This window comes from Lynx rufus, unplaced genomic scaffold, assembly GCF_022079265.1.
Source record: "Lynx rufus isolate CCGP_SWC_20201006 ecotype Redwood Valley unplaced genomic scaffold, mLynRuf1.p SCAF_11, whole genome shotgun sequence".
Classification (NCBI taxonomy): domain Eukaryota; kingdom Metazoa; phylum Chordata; class Mammalia; order Carnivora; family Felidae; genus Lynx; species Lynx rufus.
In genome coordinates, this window is record NW_025814825.1 from 41,503,645 (window position 1) to 41,523,275 (window position 19,631).

The 19,631-nt window shown below is 57.3% G+C and overlaps 1 protein-coding gene across 4 annotated transcripts; it reads right to left on the reverse strand.

The window, feature by feature from the left end:
- Positions 1 to 9,856: 9,856 nt before the first annotated feature.
- FGF8 (fibroblast growth factor 8) lies at positions 9,857 to 15,523 on the reverse strand. 4 transcript variants are annotated; one of them, XM_047072690.1, is made up of 7 exons: positions 15,492 to 15,523; positions 15,350 to 15,386; positions 15,010 to 15,024; positions 14,714 to 14,785; positions 14,315 to 14,462; positions 11,003 to 11,109; positions 9,857 to 10,147 (listed from the first exon to the last, which is right to left on the reverse strand). In XM_047072690.1, the coding sequence occupies exons 1-7, from the start codon at positions 15,521 to 15,523 to the stop codon at positions 9,857 to 9,859; spliced, it is 702 nt and encodes a 233-aa protein (XP_046928646.1). The 4 variants fall into 4 exon arrangements, with proteins under 4 accessions (XP_046928646.1, XP_046928645.1, XP_046928648.1 ...); XM_047072689.1 differs by having other exon boundaries at positions 14,315 to 14,495; XM_047072692.1 differs by lacking the exons at positions 14,714 to 14,785; positions 15,010 to 15,024.
- Between the last annotated feature and the right edge of the window lie 4,108 nt (positions 15,524 to 19,631).

A 19,631-nucleotide genomic window follows, 5' to 3' on the forward strand; every position in this document is an offset into this window, starting at 1 on the left:
CTTCCCAGTTAGCCTGGGAGCCTCTCAGTGGTAGCTCGGGTTTCATTCCTGGGAGCTTTGTTCCGAATGGAAGTTTCTGGTTGGGATAATCCCTGGGTGTGAGTGGTCAGTGCAGGAAGAGACGGGAGCCTCTCTGAGAGGCTGTGGGAACAGCCTCGCTGGTCCAGGTGCTCTGAGGAGGGAGTGGGTTTCGCCGCTCCTCTTGGAGGCACCTTCCCCCGCGGCGGGGCCCAGGGGGCGGCCCTGGACAGCAGGCCTGCAGCCCACCCAGCCCTGCCTCTCTGGGGGGTCCCTGCCAGCATCGTCCCCTGGGTGCCTGAGAGAACCCTGAAGGACTCAGACCCTCCAGCGCCTTCCCCACCTGCCCCAGTTGAAATGTCAGACTCGAAGGACGAATTTGAGAGGATGCCAATCCCTGCGCTGACCCAAGCAAATATTGTCTACGTCTAGTTTATGAAATAGACTTCTACGCAGGGTTTCCTCAGGAAATTAGGTTCTGCTGCTCAACTTTTTTTTTTCCCCCTGAAACAAATAATCTGGTTCAAACCTTTTACCTTCTAGATGAGGAAATGAAGGTTCAGGGAAGAAGAATTTCCCTGAGGATTCCACAGCTGCTCCTCTTGATTCATCTTCTCCGGGGTCGCTTTCATGATCCAGTCAAGCGGGGTACGTGGCGCTAACCCACGCATTGCCCACGCCACGCGGTATGGCGGCAGGGGGTTTACTCGTCTGTGAACTCCAAGGCAAGGGGTGCAGCCTGAAGGCGGGACCTTGCCTTGTCTACCCCTTCATCTCCAGCAACTCTGCCCTCAGTGTGCACTGAACCGAGTCGGGACTGAGCTGAGCTGAGCTCCACCGGGAGCAGCCCAGGGTCTCTGCTCCCACCCGGCTGCCTCTAAGCCAGCATGGCCTCACGTCCGAGCAGTGTGCCCCCTCGGCCCCGGACCTCTCTTTCCTCACACACCCCGTGCTCCTCCTCTGCTTCAGCCTTTCCCACACTTCATCAGCACTGACGGGCGAACCGTGGCCATCTGCACTGGAAAGGAAGCTTCAGGACTCGGGAGTCTATCTGACTTGCTCACCGTTGCTTCATAATACTTGCTTCGATGGCTGGCACAGAGTGGGTGCCCGGGAAGCTTGGCGCGAGTCAGTGCAAGGCCCCCGGGAGAGGAAAGGCTTGGCATTGGCTGGGAGGAAAGAGGTGAAGCCTCGAATATCGATTCTCCCCGTTCTCTCTGCTCCTCCTTCCTTCCATTCTTCCAACTCCAGACAGTGCAGACAACTGTCTCCCCAGTCCCTGCTTTGGGGGTTGGGAGAGGGGAGGCAAGGCCGGGTCTGGGCAGCAGGGTGGTTAAGACACACACTGGCCTCTAGGACTGAGCTGGAAGACCATCCCCCTTGCGGGACACCACCACACCTCCCCTCTCAGCAATCCCAGGCCTTCAGGGGCTCAGGCCTTTGGCTGGCATGTCCACCTGGATAAGTGAGAGGGAGCAGACAAGGTTAGGCCTTCTGTGCATGAAGGGCCTTGCCCCTCATCTCGGGCTTCCTGGCTACCTTGGGCCTTTGAGTCGCTAGAGATGCTTTCCCAGGAAAATAGCCTCCCTGGAGACTCTGCCTTTCTCCTGTCCTCATGGTGCCTCCTGGATGACATCACTGGACAAACCCAGGCTTGCGGGGACCTCACTCTGCCGGCCCAACCCCTTTCCCAGAGTCCCTCCCCACAGTAGCCACCACTCGTTAGGAACCGTAGTTAAGGCAATCTGCTAGACAGCTCACCGGCTCCGTAAACCCTCACCCGCATGACAACTCTGTAAAGGGGAGTATGTGGCCCATTTTGCAGGTGAGGAAGTTGAGGCTTAGAGAAGTGAGGTGACTTACAGTTTACACAGTTAGGGAGCACCAGAGCCAGGATTCAGGATTAGTTTTGTCTGACTCCAAAGCCCTGACTCCTAACGTCACACTGAGCCGCCGCATCTGATTTCTGGTTGCTGCTGCTGTAGCCATTTTTCTGAATTCCTTCTCCGATTTGGTTAGGCCTGGCTGGGAGGGGGAGGGATGGGCACATCAGTGTCAGAACAAATTCCAGGGGTGTTGAGAGAGTAAGAGAAGATTCCTTTTCCCTTCTCTCTACCTGCCCCCCAGGTGTGATGGAAGTGCCCCCACACAGAGACCTGCCCGGATGCTGTTCCCTCCCTTCTTCACACCGGTGCACAATCCTGTCTTACCGAACGCTTAGGCTCTGACCCTGTTCCCCTTGTCCCTCTCAGAACAAACCTCTGGCTTTTGGTCACAGCTCATCTCGTCTTCCAGCTACCAGTCATGCCTCACTTAGGAGCACCCTTCGAAGCCACCTCTCCGTCCCCAGGGATGCTAGCACCTCTACCCAGAAACCCCCCTCCCCCACCAGAGAGGATCAGGCCTGGCTTAATGGAAGGGGCTGGAACTTGAGCCCAAGATGGAGAAGTCAGCCCAAACCCTCGGAAGCCAAAGACCCAGCATCCTACTGACCCAGCCTCTCCTATCGGAACTGAGATCGGGCAGGTCCTACATGGTGTATTACCCATGATGAATGTTTTATGGGCTTGTTCTTCATTCCTGAGAGCTGCGGGAGGCAGGGAGGGGAGGGTGCGCAGAAAGCCCAGGGAGAGACTAGGCAGGACAGTGAGGCAGGAGGGCGTGCAGTAACCCAGCATAGGTTGTGATGGGACAGGGGGAATTGCTCTGTGAGGAAAGATTTAGCAAGAGTTGGTGATGTTTGTCAAGTTGAAATGTTAAATGTCGGAGACTGGAAACAAGGAGGAGGCCAAGAAGGCAGAGGTTTTGAGCCCAAGTGTTTGGAAGCTGTGTGCCTGTGGGCAGACAGGGACAGCTGGAATTTGGTGTTGGCCCTGGCCACTCCCACTCTTGAAAGTCACTGGCTGGTTCTCCAGGCAGTTGGCTTTGGTCTCAGGGCCTGGTGCCCCGGCTCCTCGAGGGCTTGCCATTCTGCCACTCCCAGGCCCTGGGCCCAGGCATTTTCTCGTTCTCTGGACCCAAGGTAGTGGAAGGCTGCAAACCACGGAGAGCTCTGTCCAGGCTCCTCTTTGCCTCCTCAAAGCAGAATCCAGTTCTGGCCCCCTGTTCTGAGTACCTCCAGCCAGGCCCCAAACTAGAGCCCAGCTGATTCTTCACGACTGGGGGCCTTAATCCCCCAGTGCCAAAGCTTCAGACCTTGGTTGGCATAAGAGAATGCCTGACTCTCTTCTTCACCACGTGCTCCCTCCAACCACCGCCAAGGAAGGAAGGGAGAAGAAACGCAGCTCCCAGACTGATTCAGCGGCCTGAGCTTGCTTCACTGAGAGAGGGGTTGCAGGGGGTGAGGTTGGCGGGGTTTGGGTTGGGGGGGGGGCAGTGACGGACTGCAGGACTGAGACCGAGCCCTTCTTAGCATTTGCCAGCCAGTAGGAGGAGCCCACGCATGAGGGTCAGCTCTGCGGCCTGCCCAGATGGACAGTTAGTTCTTGAGGGTCAGCAAGAGATCCAGATGGGGAAGCAGGGCAACCAAAAGCACCTTACTGGCACCACCCTCCACAGTTCCATGGGACTTGGGGGTCCTCCGGAGTTCCTGCCAGCTCCCCATCTGTCTTGCTACCACTTACTCCTCCTCTCTTCTCTGCTCTCTGGCTCTTAACTCCCCTTCACTCTCCTTTGAAGTCCCCTGGTTGCTGTGGAAAGTCAGTGGCAGGGAAGGAAGCAGAATTTGGGGGAGGTTCTGATATGTCCATCCCAACAGGCCCTGCTTACATGCTCATTTGTCCAGGCTTTGGAAACAGGTACTGCAGCTTGAGAAAATTGGGAGTGAGCCTGGCTCAGACAGCCTTGGACCTCCTTTTAATAAGACTGTGCATGTCGGGATGAGCTCCGAGGATCATCTGTCATAGGACCATCCTCAGGTCTCCCCGACCTTCAGGCATTTCAAGACTGACTCAGCTCTGGATACAGAGGACCCCCAAGCTTCCGTGTCCACTCAATGGCCCCTCAGTCTGCTCTCATTCTATCAGTTGATCGCTTCCACCAACATTTACCAAAAACCCACGACGTGCCAGGCACTGGTTCTGGCACTGGATAGTAAGCAATTCAAAGTCTCTGCTCTCTTGGGAGGGACAGACAGAACAAAAGCAAGTATGTGAAAAACAAGATAATATCAGGGGCACCCGGGTGGCTCAGTCGGCTAAGCGTCTGACTCTTGATTTGGGTTCAGGTCATGACCTCACGGTTTGTGAGATTGAGTTTCTCATCGGGCTCCACACTGACAGCGAGGGGCCTATTTGGGATTCTCTCTCTCCCTCTCTCTCTCTCTCTGTCCCTCCCCTGCTAGTGTTCTCTCTAAATACATACATACATAAATACATAAAAACTTATTTAAAAAGATAATATCAGATAGTGATAAGGGTAATAAATAAAGCAGAGAGTGACGGCAGAGATCTACAGAATGGGCACTCAGCCCTGCAAGATCTAGAGGAAAGGCACTGCAAGCAGAGGGAACAACATGTGCAAAGGCTCTGGGGCAGATGAGAGCGTGGCTCGCTTGAAAAGCTGGAAGGAGGTGTGGCCCAAGTGCCACGGAGAAGAGGGAAAGTGGTTAAGCCCTAAGGTTATATAGGCAGCAGGGGGCCAGAGCGTGCAGGGGACTGTGCGGGCCATGGAAAGGAGTCTGAGTTCAACTCTAGATAAGGTGGAGTAACACGATCAGATTTGTGTTTTGGAAATTCTGGCTGCTGAGCACAGAAAGCATAGTCAGGGGATATGAGAGGAACCAGGGAGAGCAGTTAGGGGCTGATTCCCATAAGTCAGACAAGAGCTAGTGACGGCTTAGAGCAGGGTGGTCGGGTAGAGAAGTCAAAGAGTAGGCGGACTGGAGTTGAGTTAGGTTCTGGAGTAAAGGCAGCAGGATGAGAGGCAGGGGGAGGCTGACAGAAGAGCCCAGAAGATTCCCAGGTGAAACCACCCTATTGTTGGCTACTCGCTCTCGGCCCTGGGGTCGGTCGGGGGTAGGGCACTTAAAGCTTCGGGCCCAGACATTATCTTTGTGCTACATCATCAGGACACCACACCGTATTGGTTTTCCTCCCACCAGCCTCATGGGCCACACATGCTCGATCTCCTCGGCTGACTCCCCCCACCCCCTGACCTCTCCATGTTTGGAGTGTGCCAGGGTCAGGCTTGGGGCTCCTCTCTTCTCTAGCTCTGCTCACCCCCCGGAGGAACCCATTCCATCTCCTGCTTTAAAAAACACCTGGGTGCTGAATACTCCCAAAGTTGTATCTTCACACTAGACGTCTCCCCCGCTCTCCAGACTCATCTCCATTTGAGTGTTTACTTAGTCAGCAGAGATGTAACATATCCAAAACCAAACTGCTCTTCCTCTCAAAATCTGCCCCTTCTGGAATCTTCTCTATGTCAGCAAATGGCCCCTCCATCCTTTCAGTGGTTCAGACCAGAAACCCTGGAAACCCCTCAACCCATCTCTCTCACAGCCCACGTTCAAACCCATCAGCAAATCTTGTCATCCCCACTTGCAAAAACTGCCCCAAATCCCATTCCCTTCCCCCTGCCTCCAGTCCGCTATCCTCTCTCACCTAAATTACTGCGGTGACTTCATAACTGGTCTCCCTTGCCCCCGAGCTGTCTGTCCTCTGCATAGCTGCAAAGTCATCTTGTTAAAACTTCATTCGGAGCCTGTCACCCTATTGCTCAAACCAACCCCCCACCCCCGCGATGGTCTGCTGGCTCATTCAGAATCAAAACTAAAGTCTTTTCAACGGCCCCATGTGGTCATCGGCCCTCCACTACCACCCCTTCCGTTTCTCTGGCCTCACCTCAGCTTCTAGCCTTCTCCATGCCCCCTCCCCACCACACACACCCATATCCTCCCTACTTTGCCCCAACTTCACTGGCCTCTTTCCTCCTCCCCTAATGCAGAAATATTTGCACCTGCTGTTCCCTCCACCCGGATGGCCCCTGGATGGCCCCTCCCCCACCTCCCCAGTGCCTGAATGCCTTACCTTGGTCAGGTGTCTGCTCAAACATTAAGATTTGAATGAGGCCTTCTCTGAGCACCCTATTTAAAATTGCTACTCCCCTACCCTACCTTTCACACTCATTTCCTCTCTGCATTTTCCTCCATATGGCTCTCAGTGTCTCCTATACTATATACTCTTTGCTCTGTCCCCCTACCCTGCTAGAATATGAGCTCCTTAAGGACAGGGGCTTTTGTCTCCTTTCCTGCTTGTCCCTCTACCCACAATGGAGCCTAGCCCCCAATAGACACTGAATAAATATCAAATGAATGAATGAATGAATGGAATTAGGAAAAGACCTACAATCCTCAAGAGGCAGCCTGGGTCTGGAAATTGATACCTGGTTTCTAGTACTGGCTTTGACCCTTGTTATGTGGTTTTCGGGCCCTATGTTGTCTGTCTATAGATGATGGGGGAACTCCTGAGGTCCTTTGCTGTGGCAGCATTCTAGAATGATGCTTGGCCATGAGGCTGGAGGAGAAGGTAGGGTTGGACAGAACCCCGAGGAGAGAGCCCTCACTCATGCCTTCTCATCCAGGCTTGGGTGGAGTCTTCGCTGACCTTGAAATGAAAGGTAAGGTTCTGGTTTGGAGTTGGCAGGGTTCTGGGAGGCTCGGGTAAGAGAGAAATGGGTGAGCGGGTCCAGCCCCACCTGCTGGGTGGGGACAAGTGGAGGCCTGCCCACTAGGCTTGCCTCCTCCTCGTGGGGAGTTGGTCCCTGTGAGGGTCTCATGGACAGTACTGCTATTAAAAAAAAAAAAAAAAAGGAGAGGAGGGATCGGGATGAGGTAAGAACTAAGGAGAAAGGAATGGAGAGGGCCTTCCGTGTGGGTCACCTGGGCCTGCACACAGGTCCTGAGTGAGTCCTGGGAGGTCAAGCCTCGTGCAGACCTCAGGCAGGCCCCAGGGCCCTCACAGCCAGCACCCACTCTAAGAGCAGCAGACCTTTTGGCCGAGAAGAGCCCAGTTCTCCTCCCTTTTCTGGGCCTTGCAACAGCTCCCTGCTTGTTTTCCCCGAAATAAATGGACTGAGCATATTGGGCCGGCAATAACCCCTTGAAATCAGTTGTTATCACAGTTAACAACCAGTTTGGCTTCAGTTCAGGCTGTTAACTATCAAACCACTAAGTGCCGGTAATGATTGATTCTTGGCCAGTTGCAGCTTGAGTGGGCTGTAAAACCCCATTAGCGAGGGCTCTGTGGAGGCAGCAGGGCAAAGATAAACAAGGTGGTGGGTGCTCCAGCCCAGCCTAGCCGCACCACTCTGGGCTCCACTCCCATGGGTCCCTGGCCTGGGCTCCTGCTGGAAGTCAACCCCTTCCCAAAGGCCCAGGAAGCCTCAAGGAGCATATCCCCACCTCCTGTCCACCTCTACACCCCTCCATCCCCCACCCCCAGTCATCTCTCGCCTCTCTGTAAGGCAGGTCTGGCTCTCTGGACAGCTCACCTCTTCTCCCTCCAGCAACCACGGCACACTTCACCTAACACCCTGGAGTACTCGGGCATCCCCAGCCTGGGGGCTTCAGGAGTGGCTTTGGCCTAGCCAGTGACCAGCCTTGGCCCAGCCTGGCCCCACTTTGTGGCCAGGATCCCAAGCAGGGAGAGCCTGACATCCCACCCCCACCCCAGACTCCCTCCTACCCTATGGCTTCCCCCAGGAATTGCTCTCAAACAAATGAAATGTGGGCAATTACTGGGCTGGGGGCTGGACAGGCGGCCGTGCAGATGAAAGCGTTTCCTGGACGGTCTCTTCATTTGCATGGCATCAGAAGCTGCTCAGAAGGTGTGACTTTTCCCACAGTGAGACCCTAGTTCCTTGCACAATAAAGCCAGGCTGCTCACCCAGAATTAATTAAAGGGGGAGGGGAGGGGATGGAGCAGAGGAGGAGGCACTAAGAACTGGGGGAGCAGGAAGAGAGATGTCTAGAGCCCCTCCCACATCCCAGGTGTCTATGCACCAGAAGACACCTACTCTATCCAGAGCCTCTTGCCCCCATAGCAAGCCAGATAAGGTGGCACGGACAGAGCCCAGGGCATCCCCAACCTCTCTACCCCAAGGCCCTCGAACTCCTGGTCCACCTGGATGGCCTGGCACTGGAACTTGCAGCTTCAACTCCGAGAGGCCCACGTGGTTAGGAAGCCTTGGGGTGCCCTCCCCCCACCCAATGGAAGTGCCAAGGAACAGAGGCCCAGAAGGAAGAGGCTTCTGGATTAGGCCAATGACTGGACCGTGGGACCAGTCCAAGGACACTGTCAAAGAAGGCAGCAGAAACAGCCAGAATGGGAGGCCTCAGTTATGAAGACTGGGTGAGCTCTGCCCTCAGGAGACCTGCCGCCTCTGGGCTTGGACTCTCCCTCGATGTGGCATGATGCCCATCTCACAAGTCCACACACACACCTCTCCGCCCACTGCAGGCCAGCCCCCGTGTCCGCACCATGACCTGCTCTCCCACTGCCATGGCACGGCCTGGTCCTCCTCCTTCCACAGCTGTCTTCCCTCTCAGGCCATTCCTCCTGACCTATGAGCTGCTGCCCGGTCCTCCAGGCCAGAGTCTGCATCCTGCTCTCCCCCCACGAATTTTCCCCTCCGGTCCGGCCCAGTTCCTCTCCCCCTAGGCCCCATCTCTCCAGGGTCTGCGCTCCTCCCACGACCGTGGTCTCTGGGCCCTTTGGCAGCACCTGAGCTCAGCACCTTCTGCTCTCAGCTCTCGAACCAGAATCCTCAAAAGTCAACACTTGCTCCACGTTGTGACTGTCAACACCAGTCTTGGTGGTCTCCCCTCCAACGTACCCTCCACCTTGGGCCCTGGCAACTGCTCTTGTCTTTCATTCTCTGGAGCCTGCTCCTCAGAAAGAGCCAGCTCTGGCATCTCCAACCTGTCTCCCACACAGACCTAGGCACACACACAGAGGCACTTTTTAACAACTCACGGAATCCATGAGCGCAGTTCTGGTCCTAGCAGAGCCATCATTTCTGCCCCAGAGGTGGCGGGGGAAGTGATGGTAGTGACTCCTGTTAAGAGCTAGGAGGTCCATGTACGAGAGCTCCCAGGACCAGCTAAGCAAGTGCCTCTTCTTGCCCCTTCCCCTGCTTCTGTCCTATCCGGAGAGCACCTCTGTGACAATGATGCGGGCGCGGGACCTCAGGCTGGAAGGAAGCTACAGTCAGAACTGGGGCCTGATTTGCCTCATCTCTCATCTGCCAGGGCAGCTGGGGGAGGGGGTGGAAGCTGACCACTGGCAGGACTTACCCTCCAACACACGTTTTTAATACCCAAGTTAAATAAATATTCCAGTCATTTAATAACAACTAACACACATCCACCCCCCCCCCCCACTGACACCCACCCTTAAAAGACCTGCCCTAGGTCCCCACCCTCCCCTCCCTCCCCACACCTAAGGGGTGAGGTAGAGTCACTGGCCGCCTGGCCAGCTCGTCCTACAGGTGCTGGGGTTCAGGAGCACCTCTGCTGGGCTAGAAAAGCCCCCCCACTCTGGGTGAACCCCCGCCAGAATCCCAGTCTAGGCCGCTGCCCGGGCCTTCCTGAAAGTTAAGAAGACAGACACCACAGCCAAGTGGAATACAAAAATAGAGCCTCTCTTTTGTTTAAAAAAACAAAACAAAACAAAACAACAACAAAAAGCCCAACAGCAAACAATTATCAACAGCTAGCACCCGGGGCTCCCCCAGCTCCTCCCCAGCCTTCAGCAGCGCAGACCTCGCTGGAGGTTCTCTGTGCTCGCAAGATGAGCCGCTCCGCGCGGCGGCGGGGAGGGGCCGGGGCCGGCGGCGCCTACCGGGGCTCGGGGGCCCAAGTCCTCTGGCTGCCGCGCAGGCTGCGCGTGAACGGCGGGTAGTTGAGGAACTCGAAGCGCAGGCTCTGCTCCGTGGTGTGGTGGCCTCGGGGCAGCCGCTTCATGAAGTGGACCTCGCGCTGGTGCTGCCGCGTCTTGGAGCCCTTGCGCGGCCGGCCCTTGCGGGTGAAGGCCATGTACCAGCCTTCGTACTTGGCGTTCTGCAGGGCCGTGTAGTTGTTCTCCAGCACGATCTCCGTGAAGACACAATCCTTGCCCTTGCCGTTGCTCTGCAGGTGGGGGGTGGGGAGGGGGCAGACGCGGCGTTACTGGGCTCTGGCCGGAGCTCCCCCCCCCAGCAGAGGCAGAGGGCAGGCGGCCCCAGACAGCAGGTGGGCACCCCAGCAGATGGCAGGGTGGGCACGAGCTGCAGCCCCACCCCCGCCCGGGCACCCGCTCTCTAATCCCTCACAAGCCGCAGCCCACCCGGCAACTTCCTGTCCTCCTGGGCAGCAGTGACACATGGTTGTCTCCGGAGGGGCTGGGCCCCAACACAGAGGGGCAGAGAGGGGGCCCAGACCCTGCCTGCCCTGGCCTCCTGCCCACCAGTCTGGCCGAGCTGCTGGCACCAGTTTCCCCAGCTGCCCCCCCTCAGCCCCTCAGGACCCCAGGGGCCCCAGGGCAGCCACCCCATGGGGGAGGGGAGACCTGCGGGGAGACTCGGAGCCCCAATCCCCAGAAGCCCAGGAAGCAGGGAACTAGAGGCTGGAGAAGAGCCGTGACTAATGGGGCCATTTCAGAGCTAGGCCGAGGGGCTGGGCCTGCGGCTTACTGAACATTCCAAATGCTGGTACCATGTAATTGGACATAATAGCAAAGCAATTTGGCGATTTGTTAAAAAGATATATGGAATTTACCAACCCCCCCACCAGCCCCTACCCTAGCCTTCCTTCTTCCTCCTTTGCCTTTATAGCTTTTCATCTCTCAAGCAGTTTCCTTCTCTCTCACCTACCCCCCCCCAATCATTAGGTAACCCCAAGGTGGCCCTGGGTCTCTCTGCCCACCTTGTTGGGATCTGGCTCTGCCAGCCCAGCTACTCCCCAGACCCTGGGGGGAGGGGCCCTCCCTTCCTTCTGGGGCCTCACCTTGGCAATCAGCTTCCCCTTCTTATTCATGCAGATGTAGAGGCCTGTCTCAGCTCCTCGGACTCGAACCCGGCTGCCAAAGGTATCTGTCTCCACAATGAGCTTTGCTGTCAGGGAAGGTGGGGGGATGGTTATTGGAAGCTCCCTGACCCCCACTGTACCACATCGTCACCCCAGCTGACCCACAGACCTGTCACATCCCCCCAGCAACTGCTCCAAGAGCAGGTACCCAAGATGTGGGCTCCGGCCCCAGCCCAGCTGCCAATATGCTGTGCAACTTTGCGAAAGATCAAGTCTCCTTTCTGGGCCCCAGGCCCCTCACTTGGATTTACATAAGGGGGTGGATAAGATCATGGAGTACAAACGGTTCTGCAGAGAGATCTTGGGGCCATCAAACTGAAAAGACTCTCTTTTAGAACCAGATAGTATTGACTTTTATGTCAAGGCTTCATGACTAGAGCTCCACTCTACTCAAAGATCTCGGGGGATCCTTCAAAGTCAAAATATTATGTGTCCATGCCTCACATATCACTACAAACTTCTGGGGGTACAACACTGACATCAGCTGGGAGGCCAAACATTAAAGCATCTCTCCTGTTTCTGGCCCCTCAGGTTCTAACTCACAGCCTTCACGACCCCCTCACCCCACCCCTGCTCTGCTGAGATGACTGCTCTCCCTACACACACGGCCCATACATAGCCAGCTGCTCTCCCAGAACCTCAGACTCCAGCTGGGAGGATTCTGCTCTTCTCCACGCTTCCCAGTCACCACTGTCCCCAGCCCCAGTGTCCAGAAATCAATGACTCAAATAGTCTTTTCTCTTTCAACCTCCATCACAGCTGGGCTTCTCACCCCAGTGACCAAACACTTACTGCGGGTGAGGAGGGGAGAAAAGCAGGCATGCTTGCCTCTCCGTCTGGAAAGCCCTGAGACAGGGAGCTGAATTCTGTGCCTTCTTCCCCTGCCCCCTCCCCTTAGACAGCCAACTTGCCACAGAAGTCCTGGTCCCTGTCTACTCTTTGCGTAACTCCTCCCTTTGAGGCTGTCCCCAAGAAGGGAATGAGGGCTGACTTAGCTGCTGGGGATAGGACAGAAGAGGCTGGGTCTCCTATCCTCTCTACTGCGGAGCCCAGCATTTTCCCTGCTTGAGAAGGCAGTTCTGGGACTCCCAGAGCTGCCTCCCAGCCTGCCCTAACAAGGCAGCACCTTTTTTGTCCTCAAAACTAAACTGACTAAAGGTCAGTGAGGCAGCCCTCATTGCCCAGCCTGTGACTACCCCACCCCTTCACATAAGCACAGAGCGGGGACCCAGTGGCCAACTCCCCAGTCTGGCTCCAAGTCAGCCAGGGAAATGCAGCTGTCACCTCCCCTCCCACCCACCTCCTCTTGGACCCAGCCGGTCTGCTCGTCCCTCTCCTGATCTGCCTTCCAGAGCAAGGAGTGGCTGCTGTTAAGGGCCAGGAAGGACACTGGCTGGAGAAGGGGCAAGAGGACTCTGGCCAAATGGGGCAGACAGGGATGGAACAATCCCTCGGTTCCTTCCTGGGACCCATAAGGAAGCAACTAGGACCTCTCTGCTATTCTCCCCCAGACTCATACTGTGCTGGCTATACACCCTAAGCCTCTCTGCTCTTGGGCCCTCCAGTTCCCACCCCTGCCTGGCAGGCAGGGACCAGGGAACCTGGAAAGCTTCCTACATTTGTAAGGACAGAAGTGGGCATGAGACTTCTGATGTCTGAAGATGAGTTCACCCAAGGCCAGCTTAGCCTCTTCTTCCGTCCCCAAAACCCAAGGATGCTGGACCATTTGCTCCAGTGGAGCAAACCCAGGAGGAGCTAAGCATTCGTTCCCTTTCCTTGGAAGCTGAGAGGAGAAGCAAGCAAGCAGCCAGTTCGGAGGGACAGAGGGACAAAGGGACGGCAGGCTGGCCCTGCCAGCGCAGCGGGGGAGCTCGGCCACCGGGCAGGCCGCCCCCCACCCCCACCACGGAGAGCCCCCACTCCCCTTCCTGGATGGATCTGGGGAGCTGGGGCTGCAAGTTTACAGCGGCTTTCCCGACCGGGCTTTTGGAAAGCTTAACATTTTCAAACCTATTCTTCCACCCCAGTGACAGATTTATCCCGGGAAAATTATGTCTCCTTCTCCAGCTTTGAAGGGAAGTCAGCTACGTCGATGCAGAAAAAATGCAGTGAGACATACTCGATCCCCCAAACTGGCTCGAGAAGAGGAGAAAGTATTCAGGAAATGTTAAAAAAGGTGAAAGTAAGAAGAGTTTTAATCGCTCTGCCAGACGCGGGGGTCTCTCCAGAGATTCATAGAGAACAATCTTGAACCTCTTTTTTAACATTTACAGACTTGCAACTCCTTTCAAACTCCACATCTGAAAAAAGGCTCGTTCTTTTTCTGTTTTATATCATTCTTCATTTTTCTTCTTAGCTCTTAAAATGCCTCACCTTTTTATTACATTTTAATAGAGTCTTCCCCTCTCCTTTCATGCTTGTTTAACTTGGTCATTATTTAAAGGTTTTTAAACTCACAATAATCGCTCTCTAAAAACAACACCAGCCGCCCAGAGGGCTTGCTTTTCTCTTGGTACATCCAGCACTCTAGAAATTGGCCTTGTTTCAAGGCAGGAATATTGAATGTTTTAGAAATCAATCAGTCCTCAGTCTCTCTGACCCGCAGTAGCTCCCTGGACTCACCACCCCACGGACAGCCAGGAGCCCAGCTCTGACCACCACCTGGGTTCCTGGGTCAGTGGAGTGGAGAGGGCCCCTTCCCAAGCCTAGTCCCCATGTGCCATTGGCCCTTCTGATCAAAATATTTAAAGGTTCATGGCATACCCCCTCCAAGTTGTAAGTTTTGGGGGGATTTTGCTCCCTTCTCTTTCCCAACTCTCTCCTTTTGTGGGCCCTGGCGACATATCCTCTTTCAAGAGCTTCCCTTAAACCTGAGGCCCCCTCCCGCTGAACCCTCTGCCTCCACCTGCAGCTGGGGAGGGGTGTGTGAATGGGGGAGGTGGAAAGGGAGACTCCTGGATTCATTCATCTGCTGGGCAGGGAAGGGGCACCTGTGGGCCAAGTACTCCCCGAGGTCCCTTCTCTGGCCCTCTTTTCTCCAGCTGACCCCAAGATGCTTTTTTTTTTTTTTTTTTTTTTGGCCTTAACTCCTTCCCTTCTGAGCTGGGGAGCCTACAAGCCTCCTGCCGGTGCAGATGGGGCTGGCAGGTCCAGTCACAGCAGGCCAGCCAGGGAAAGGGGGGGGTATGTTCTACAAGCTACCTTTACCCTGCCCAGTGCCGGTGGCCTTACCGAAGGGGTCCCCGTCCTCTGCCATGGCGTTGATGCGCTTGTTGGCCAGGACCTGCACGTGCTTCCCGCTGGTGCGGCTGTAGAGCTGGTAGGTCCGGATAAGGCGGCGGCTGAGCTGATCCGTCACCAGGCTCTGCTCCCTCACATGCTGTGTAAAATTAGGTGAGGACTGAACAGTTACCTTTAGGAAATTGAAAAATACACAACACGCCATTATAATGCTACTCTGCCCAGGGGCCCAAGTGGCCCCCATCGCCCTGCACGCCCCTCCACTGCCCCAGGCAGCTGGCAGGGGCTGGGGGATCCCCCCAACATGCCAGCTCAGGCCACGACACCCCACCCAGGAAAATAGGGCAGCCTCAGCCTAACATCGACGAGCCCGGAACGATCTGGACCTACCTGTTGGGAAACACCCTGGGACTCCCGGCCAGCTCCGCACAGGGAAGCAAGCTCCCTGCCCAGCGCAGCCCCCTTCACCCCGCCCCCCCACCCCGCCTTCCTAGAAAAGCAGGGCGCTTGTAAGTAGGGAGGCAGCGCTGCCCGACCCCTGACATTTATAAAGACAAATTTACGGAGCAAATGTTGAGAGCGCAGAGAGCCTAGGCACCTGATCTTTCGGCCAGACCCGCCACAAGTGTCCCCAGAGAGCCGCGGAAGAGTCCCTGCGGCAGTCACCGGGACTTCTGACAACGAACGCTCCCGGGCCCCAGCTCCCCCCTTACTCGGCAGCCAGGTGTGGCTGGCCCTAGAGTTCCCCCCATCCACCCCATCCTGGCTAGAATGCACCGGAGACGGCGCTGGACTCCGAAACCTTGCGTTCGAGTCTCACTGCACACTAGCTGTGTGACCTGAGGCAGGGCGCTCCCTCTCTGTTCCCTAGCTCCCTCCTCGGGGAAGTTCGGGGCTGGGTTTCTAAGGTTCCTTCCAGCCCTGCAGCGCTGGCCGCAGGCTCGGTCCAAGGGCCCCTGCCCGAACTTGCCAATCGGCGGCCCCCGCCGGCCCGCCCGGGCCCCGCCGCCGCGCAGTGCGCCTTACCTGGGCTTGGAGGCAGAGAACCAGCAAGTGCAACAGCCTGTGGGAGACAAAAGCGGGCGGGAGAGAGAGAGGGCGCGGGGTGAGCGGAGAGGGCGCGGCGGCGCGGGCCGGGCGGGGACGCGGGGGCGGCGGCCGTACTCACAGGCAGCTCAGCGCCGAGCGGGGGCTGCCCATGGCGCGCGGCCCGGGGAGCACCGAGAGCCCCGGCGGGATCACGCCGACCCGCGGGCGGCCGCGAGGGACGAGCCGAGGGCGGCGGCGGCCGACCAAGGCTGGGGCGCGGGAGGCGGGCGGCGGTCCGGCCGCGGCTCTGCGGGTCCCGTGGAATGTCGAGCTCGCCGCGCCACGCCGTGCCGCGCCGCGCCGAGTCGCTCTGCCGCCGCTGCCGGAGCCGGTGGCCGCTGGCTGCTCAGGAGCCGGAGCGGGCGGGAGGGTAACGGGCCGGCAGGGTGGGTGGGTAGGTGGGAAGGGAGGGGGAGGGGTAAGGGCGGGGGGCGCCGCACCGGGCGCGAGGGGGGAGCGCGGGGCGGGCGGCCGGAGCCCGCAGCCCCCGGCTGGGAGCTGGGGCCCGGACGCAGCCCGGGGCGGGGGCGGGGCGGACCGGGGCGGGGCGGCCGGCGGGTCTGGGATTGGGGGTCTGGGCTAGGGGAGGGGTCTGGGGACCGCGGGAGGGGCGGGGGCGGCCGGCGGGGGGCGCCTCCCCCCATCCCGGGCCTGACCCCCTCGCGCGCCCTGGGGGTCTGGACCCGTGGGGATGGGGGACGCCTCGGGCTGGGGTTTCCCGGACCGCGGGGTGCGCCGGGGTGGGAAAGTGCCGGGTCTCCACGGTGAGCCCCGTTGGCTTTACGCCTCAGTCTAGGCGGCAGGTCTCCGAGCCACCTACTGTGTGCTTCGGCCACGTGTGCCCCCTGGAAGTGGCCTCTGACGTGGGAGTGAATGGCTGTGCGCTTGGCTCTCGGGTAGTGCGTGCGTGTGCGACGGAGACCCGACCTCCCCACCAGCTTTCTGCTGAGTAACCCTTCCTGCCGGTTTCTGGTCTCTCCCGTCTCGTCCGGTCTCCAAGAAGACCCTGAGAGCGAGAAGAGTCCCCTCCCCCATTATCACCATCACCCCTGCCTCTGTCCCACATACACTAGCCTGAAGTAGCCACCTATGTGGGAGAGGAGCCCAGAGATCCCTGGAAGGACCCATAGTTGCTGCTGCTCTCCCAGAGCCGCAGGCGGAGGGGGGCAAAAATAAGAGACTTAGATCCAGGCCGCCTAGCCTTTCCCTCTCAAGGTCTCATTATTTGTGCACTTAGGCATTTACATACCTACTGTGTACTAGACATGGACTGGTGTTTTGTGTCAAATGTGAGGCGCTCGGTGCAGGGAGAGGGGAAACCAAAGGAGGTAGGGACTTGTCTAAGCTTCTCCCAGCCCCTCATTGCTTCCCCCAAGGGGCTTCTGGAACCCCTGAGCCATGGTGCTTCCTTAGGAGCAGCTTGAGTGGGCAGAGATGCCCTGGGACAGATACTTCTGAGGAGCAGGTGGAACCACTGATGCCCTACGCAGCTACTGCATCCACCTATGACCTCCCCTGCCCCACTGCCCCCACCTTATGTCCTTGGGGTTGGACTGGAGCGGTTGGGGTGGTGCCAGGAAGCCATTAGGCCGGAAGCAGTACGCAGCACAGCCAAGTTCTACCTACCTCCCCTTTCTCTGTGCCCCACCTGTCCCTGTGCCCCACCTTTTCCCACTTCCCAGCCATAATAACACTGAGCAATGCATAGATAGGAAAACAGAGTACTTGTCCCAAGACCTCATCCTCCCTCAGAGAAGGAGACTCCTTGAGCCTACGTGTTACCCACCTCCAGGAGTCTGCTCACTCTGCCAGTTCTTGCACACACAGACCTCCAGACAAGGATCATGTCTTTTAGACCAGAACTTGCAGCTCATGGCACAGAGCTGGGCAAGGTTGTTCTGCAGTTGGTATTTGATGAATGAATAATGAAGAAACTGGCCGAGCATTTAGACCTCAGCTCATGAGTGGCTTCCCCAGGAAGACTTGCTTTTCTCTCCCCACTACCCGCCCCCCCCCAACAGATTATAATCACCACTATTTATTGAGCACTTGTATTTGCTAAAGGCTGGACTGGCACTGTCTCCTCTCAACTAAGAGGTGAGCCCATTAGAAGGGAGACAGGTGACAGCCCAAACCAGCCCTTTTCCTTACTATGCTCTTCTGCCTTAGAGCCCTGCAGGCCACTTGCTGAGTGTCTGCCTGCCCAGATGCACTGCTTCAAACAGGCGGGATGCTCACCATTTTAACTTCATGCCCTGCACACAGTAGGCCCTTGAAAATGGGGGGTGTGTGTGCGCGTGCGCACATGCATGAATGAACAAGTGAGTGGAGAGATGGAGAGCAGAGGGTGGGAAGGGCCTTCTCCCTACCAGGGACCCAGCCCTCTGAAAATAGTCTGATGAGAACAGCATGGAGCAGCACTCAGGCAGGGGTCATGGCAGTCCAGCCCACCCTTAGTGTGCATAGTCTTGGAGCCACAACCAGAGTCACTCTGGGCACCTGCCCTTCTCTGGATAGAGGCCAGAGTATCTGACTCAGGATCCAACTCTGGTTCTGGAGCTCCCAGAAGGTTCTGAAGGCCTTGAGCTGAACTTCAATGATCTTAGCTCACTCTCCTCCCTCCCCCAGAGGAGATGGGCATCCTAGGACCTTAAAGTGGGAGGTCAAGGTTTTAGTACTACACTTTAACCTCTATCAAGGGGCCTCTCTGTAGGAAAGAATTCCTTTGCATTTGGACAACTTTCTCCCAAACTAGAACGCTCATCAGTTTGGGAGATTCTTCGCATCTCCCCAAAAGTCTATGGCTTGGGGCAGGGGTGGGAAGGGGAGCAGATGGGGACACCCTCACATTGGGTGCCAGGTACTGCTCCATCAGCCCTTTGAGTGACAGATGCAAATATTCTGCCGGGGCCCCAGCAGGCCGCTCTGTCCCTCCCTCACTCGCTTGCTCGCTTCCCGGCCAGCTCCCTCCTTCCTTTATCTTATCAAAGCCCCGTAATTACAATTGCTATTTTGTTTCCTCGAATCTGCAATCAGAGCTCCTTGGCCCTGATGAGGGAGCGCCTGTCAACCTGATCGCTGAGTGACAGCCGGGCCACCTTTCCTGGCCGCCCCCACACTCTGCAAACACAAACATACACACACACACACACACACACACACACACACACACCCTCGCCTCCTGCAAACACAAACACACACTCCTTGCCAACACAAACAGCCCCTCTCCGCAAACACGCCCTTGCGGGGACCCAAACACACACCTTCAGCCTCTTTCCAAACGCATCCCTCGCCCCAGGCCCACCCTGGGCCCCTCAAATCCACACCAGCCGGCGCGGGCTGCCTGGATTGAAGTTTGCTCCTACTCGCGCCTCCTGCGCCCGGCGTTCAAAGCGCCGCGGACTCTCCACCGACTGTTCAAATGCAAATCGCGGAGACTGCGTTAAGCACTTCGGACCCCGCCAGGGAGTCGTCTCCCCTCGCACCCCAAATAACAAGGCTGCCCATCCTCCAGTGGTCTGCAAACCGCGGATGTACGCCTTCATCCCTCGGCGCTCCGGCGCTCCGAGACCAAAGTGAATTGGCAGTGCTCCTACTGTGCGCTGAGCTGACAGAAGGGGCATCGAGGAGAGGCGGGAGCGGGGAGGGAGAAAAAACAATCCCCAACTCTGTCCGCGGGGCGCCCTTTTGGGCCAGGAAACTCCTGGAAGAAGGGGAAGGTGTGGATTGGGTCCCCACTGCGGTCAGGAGCGTGCTAGGCGCCGGCCTGGGCTGCACGGAGACCCACGCAGGAAACAGTCAAGGCTTACAATGAGCGCTCACTAGCTTCGCAGGGGGTAAATATCGGGACGGGGCCACGCGCAGGGGGTAGAGGGGTTGACTGGGGAGGCTTCCCCCAGAGATGACTTCTCTGCGCTCAGCCGGTCTCCTGAGTCTCCAACCAAGCACATGCTGAGGACTCTAGAGGTTACAGGCGAGAGGAGGAAGGGCAGGGCTCTAACAGGACCTCTTCTAGCGAATCAGTCAAAGAACGAGTGAAGTCAGCCTCCGTGACTTACTCCTCGCTTTCTGCCTAAACTTAGGCGGCCCAGACCACTCACCTAGCCCCCTGCGAGGCGGCGTGGGGAGCCGCACGGCCACAGATGGTTTCAACCTCGCCCACCAGAGGGCGCCAGCTGCATTCCCCCTCCCTCACGACCACAGAAAGGTGAAAGGTCTC

Coding starts and splice junctions, on each gene's coding strand:
- FGF8 (XM_047072689.1), bottom strand. CDS start 15,523: ATGGGCAGCCCCCGCTCGGCGCTGAGCTGCCT. Junction 14,496..14,713: donor CCCAGGGTGTTTCCCAACAG/GTAGGTCCAGAT, acceptor AATTTCCTAAAG/GTAACTGTTCAGTCCTCACC. Junction 11,110..14,314: donor AGAGGACGGGGACCCCTTCG/GTAAGGCCACCG, acceptor CTTCCCTGACAG/CAAAGCTCATTGTGGAGACA.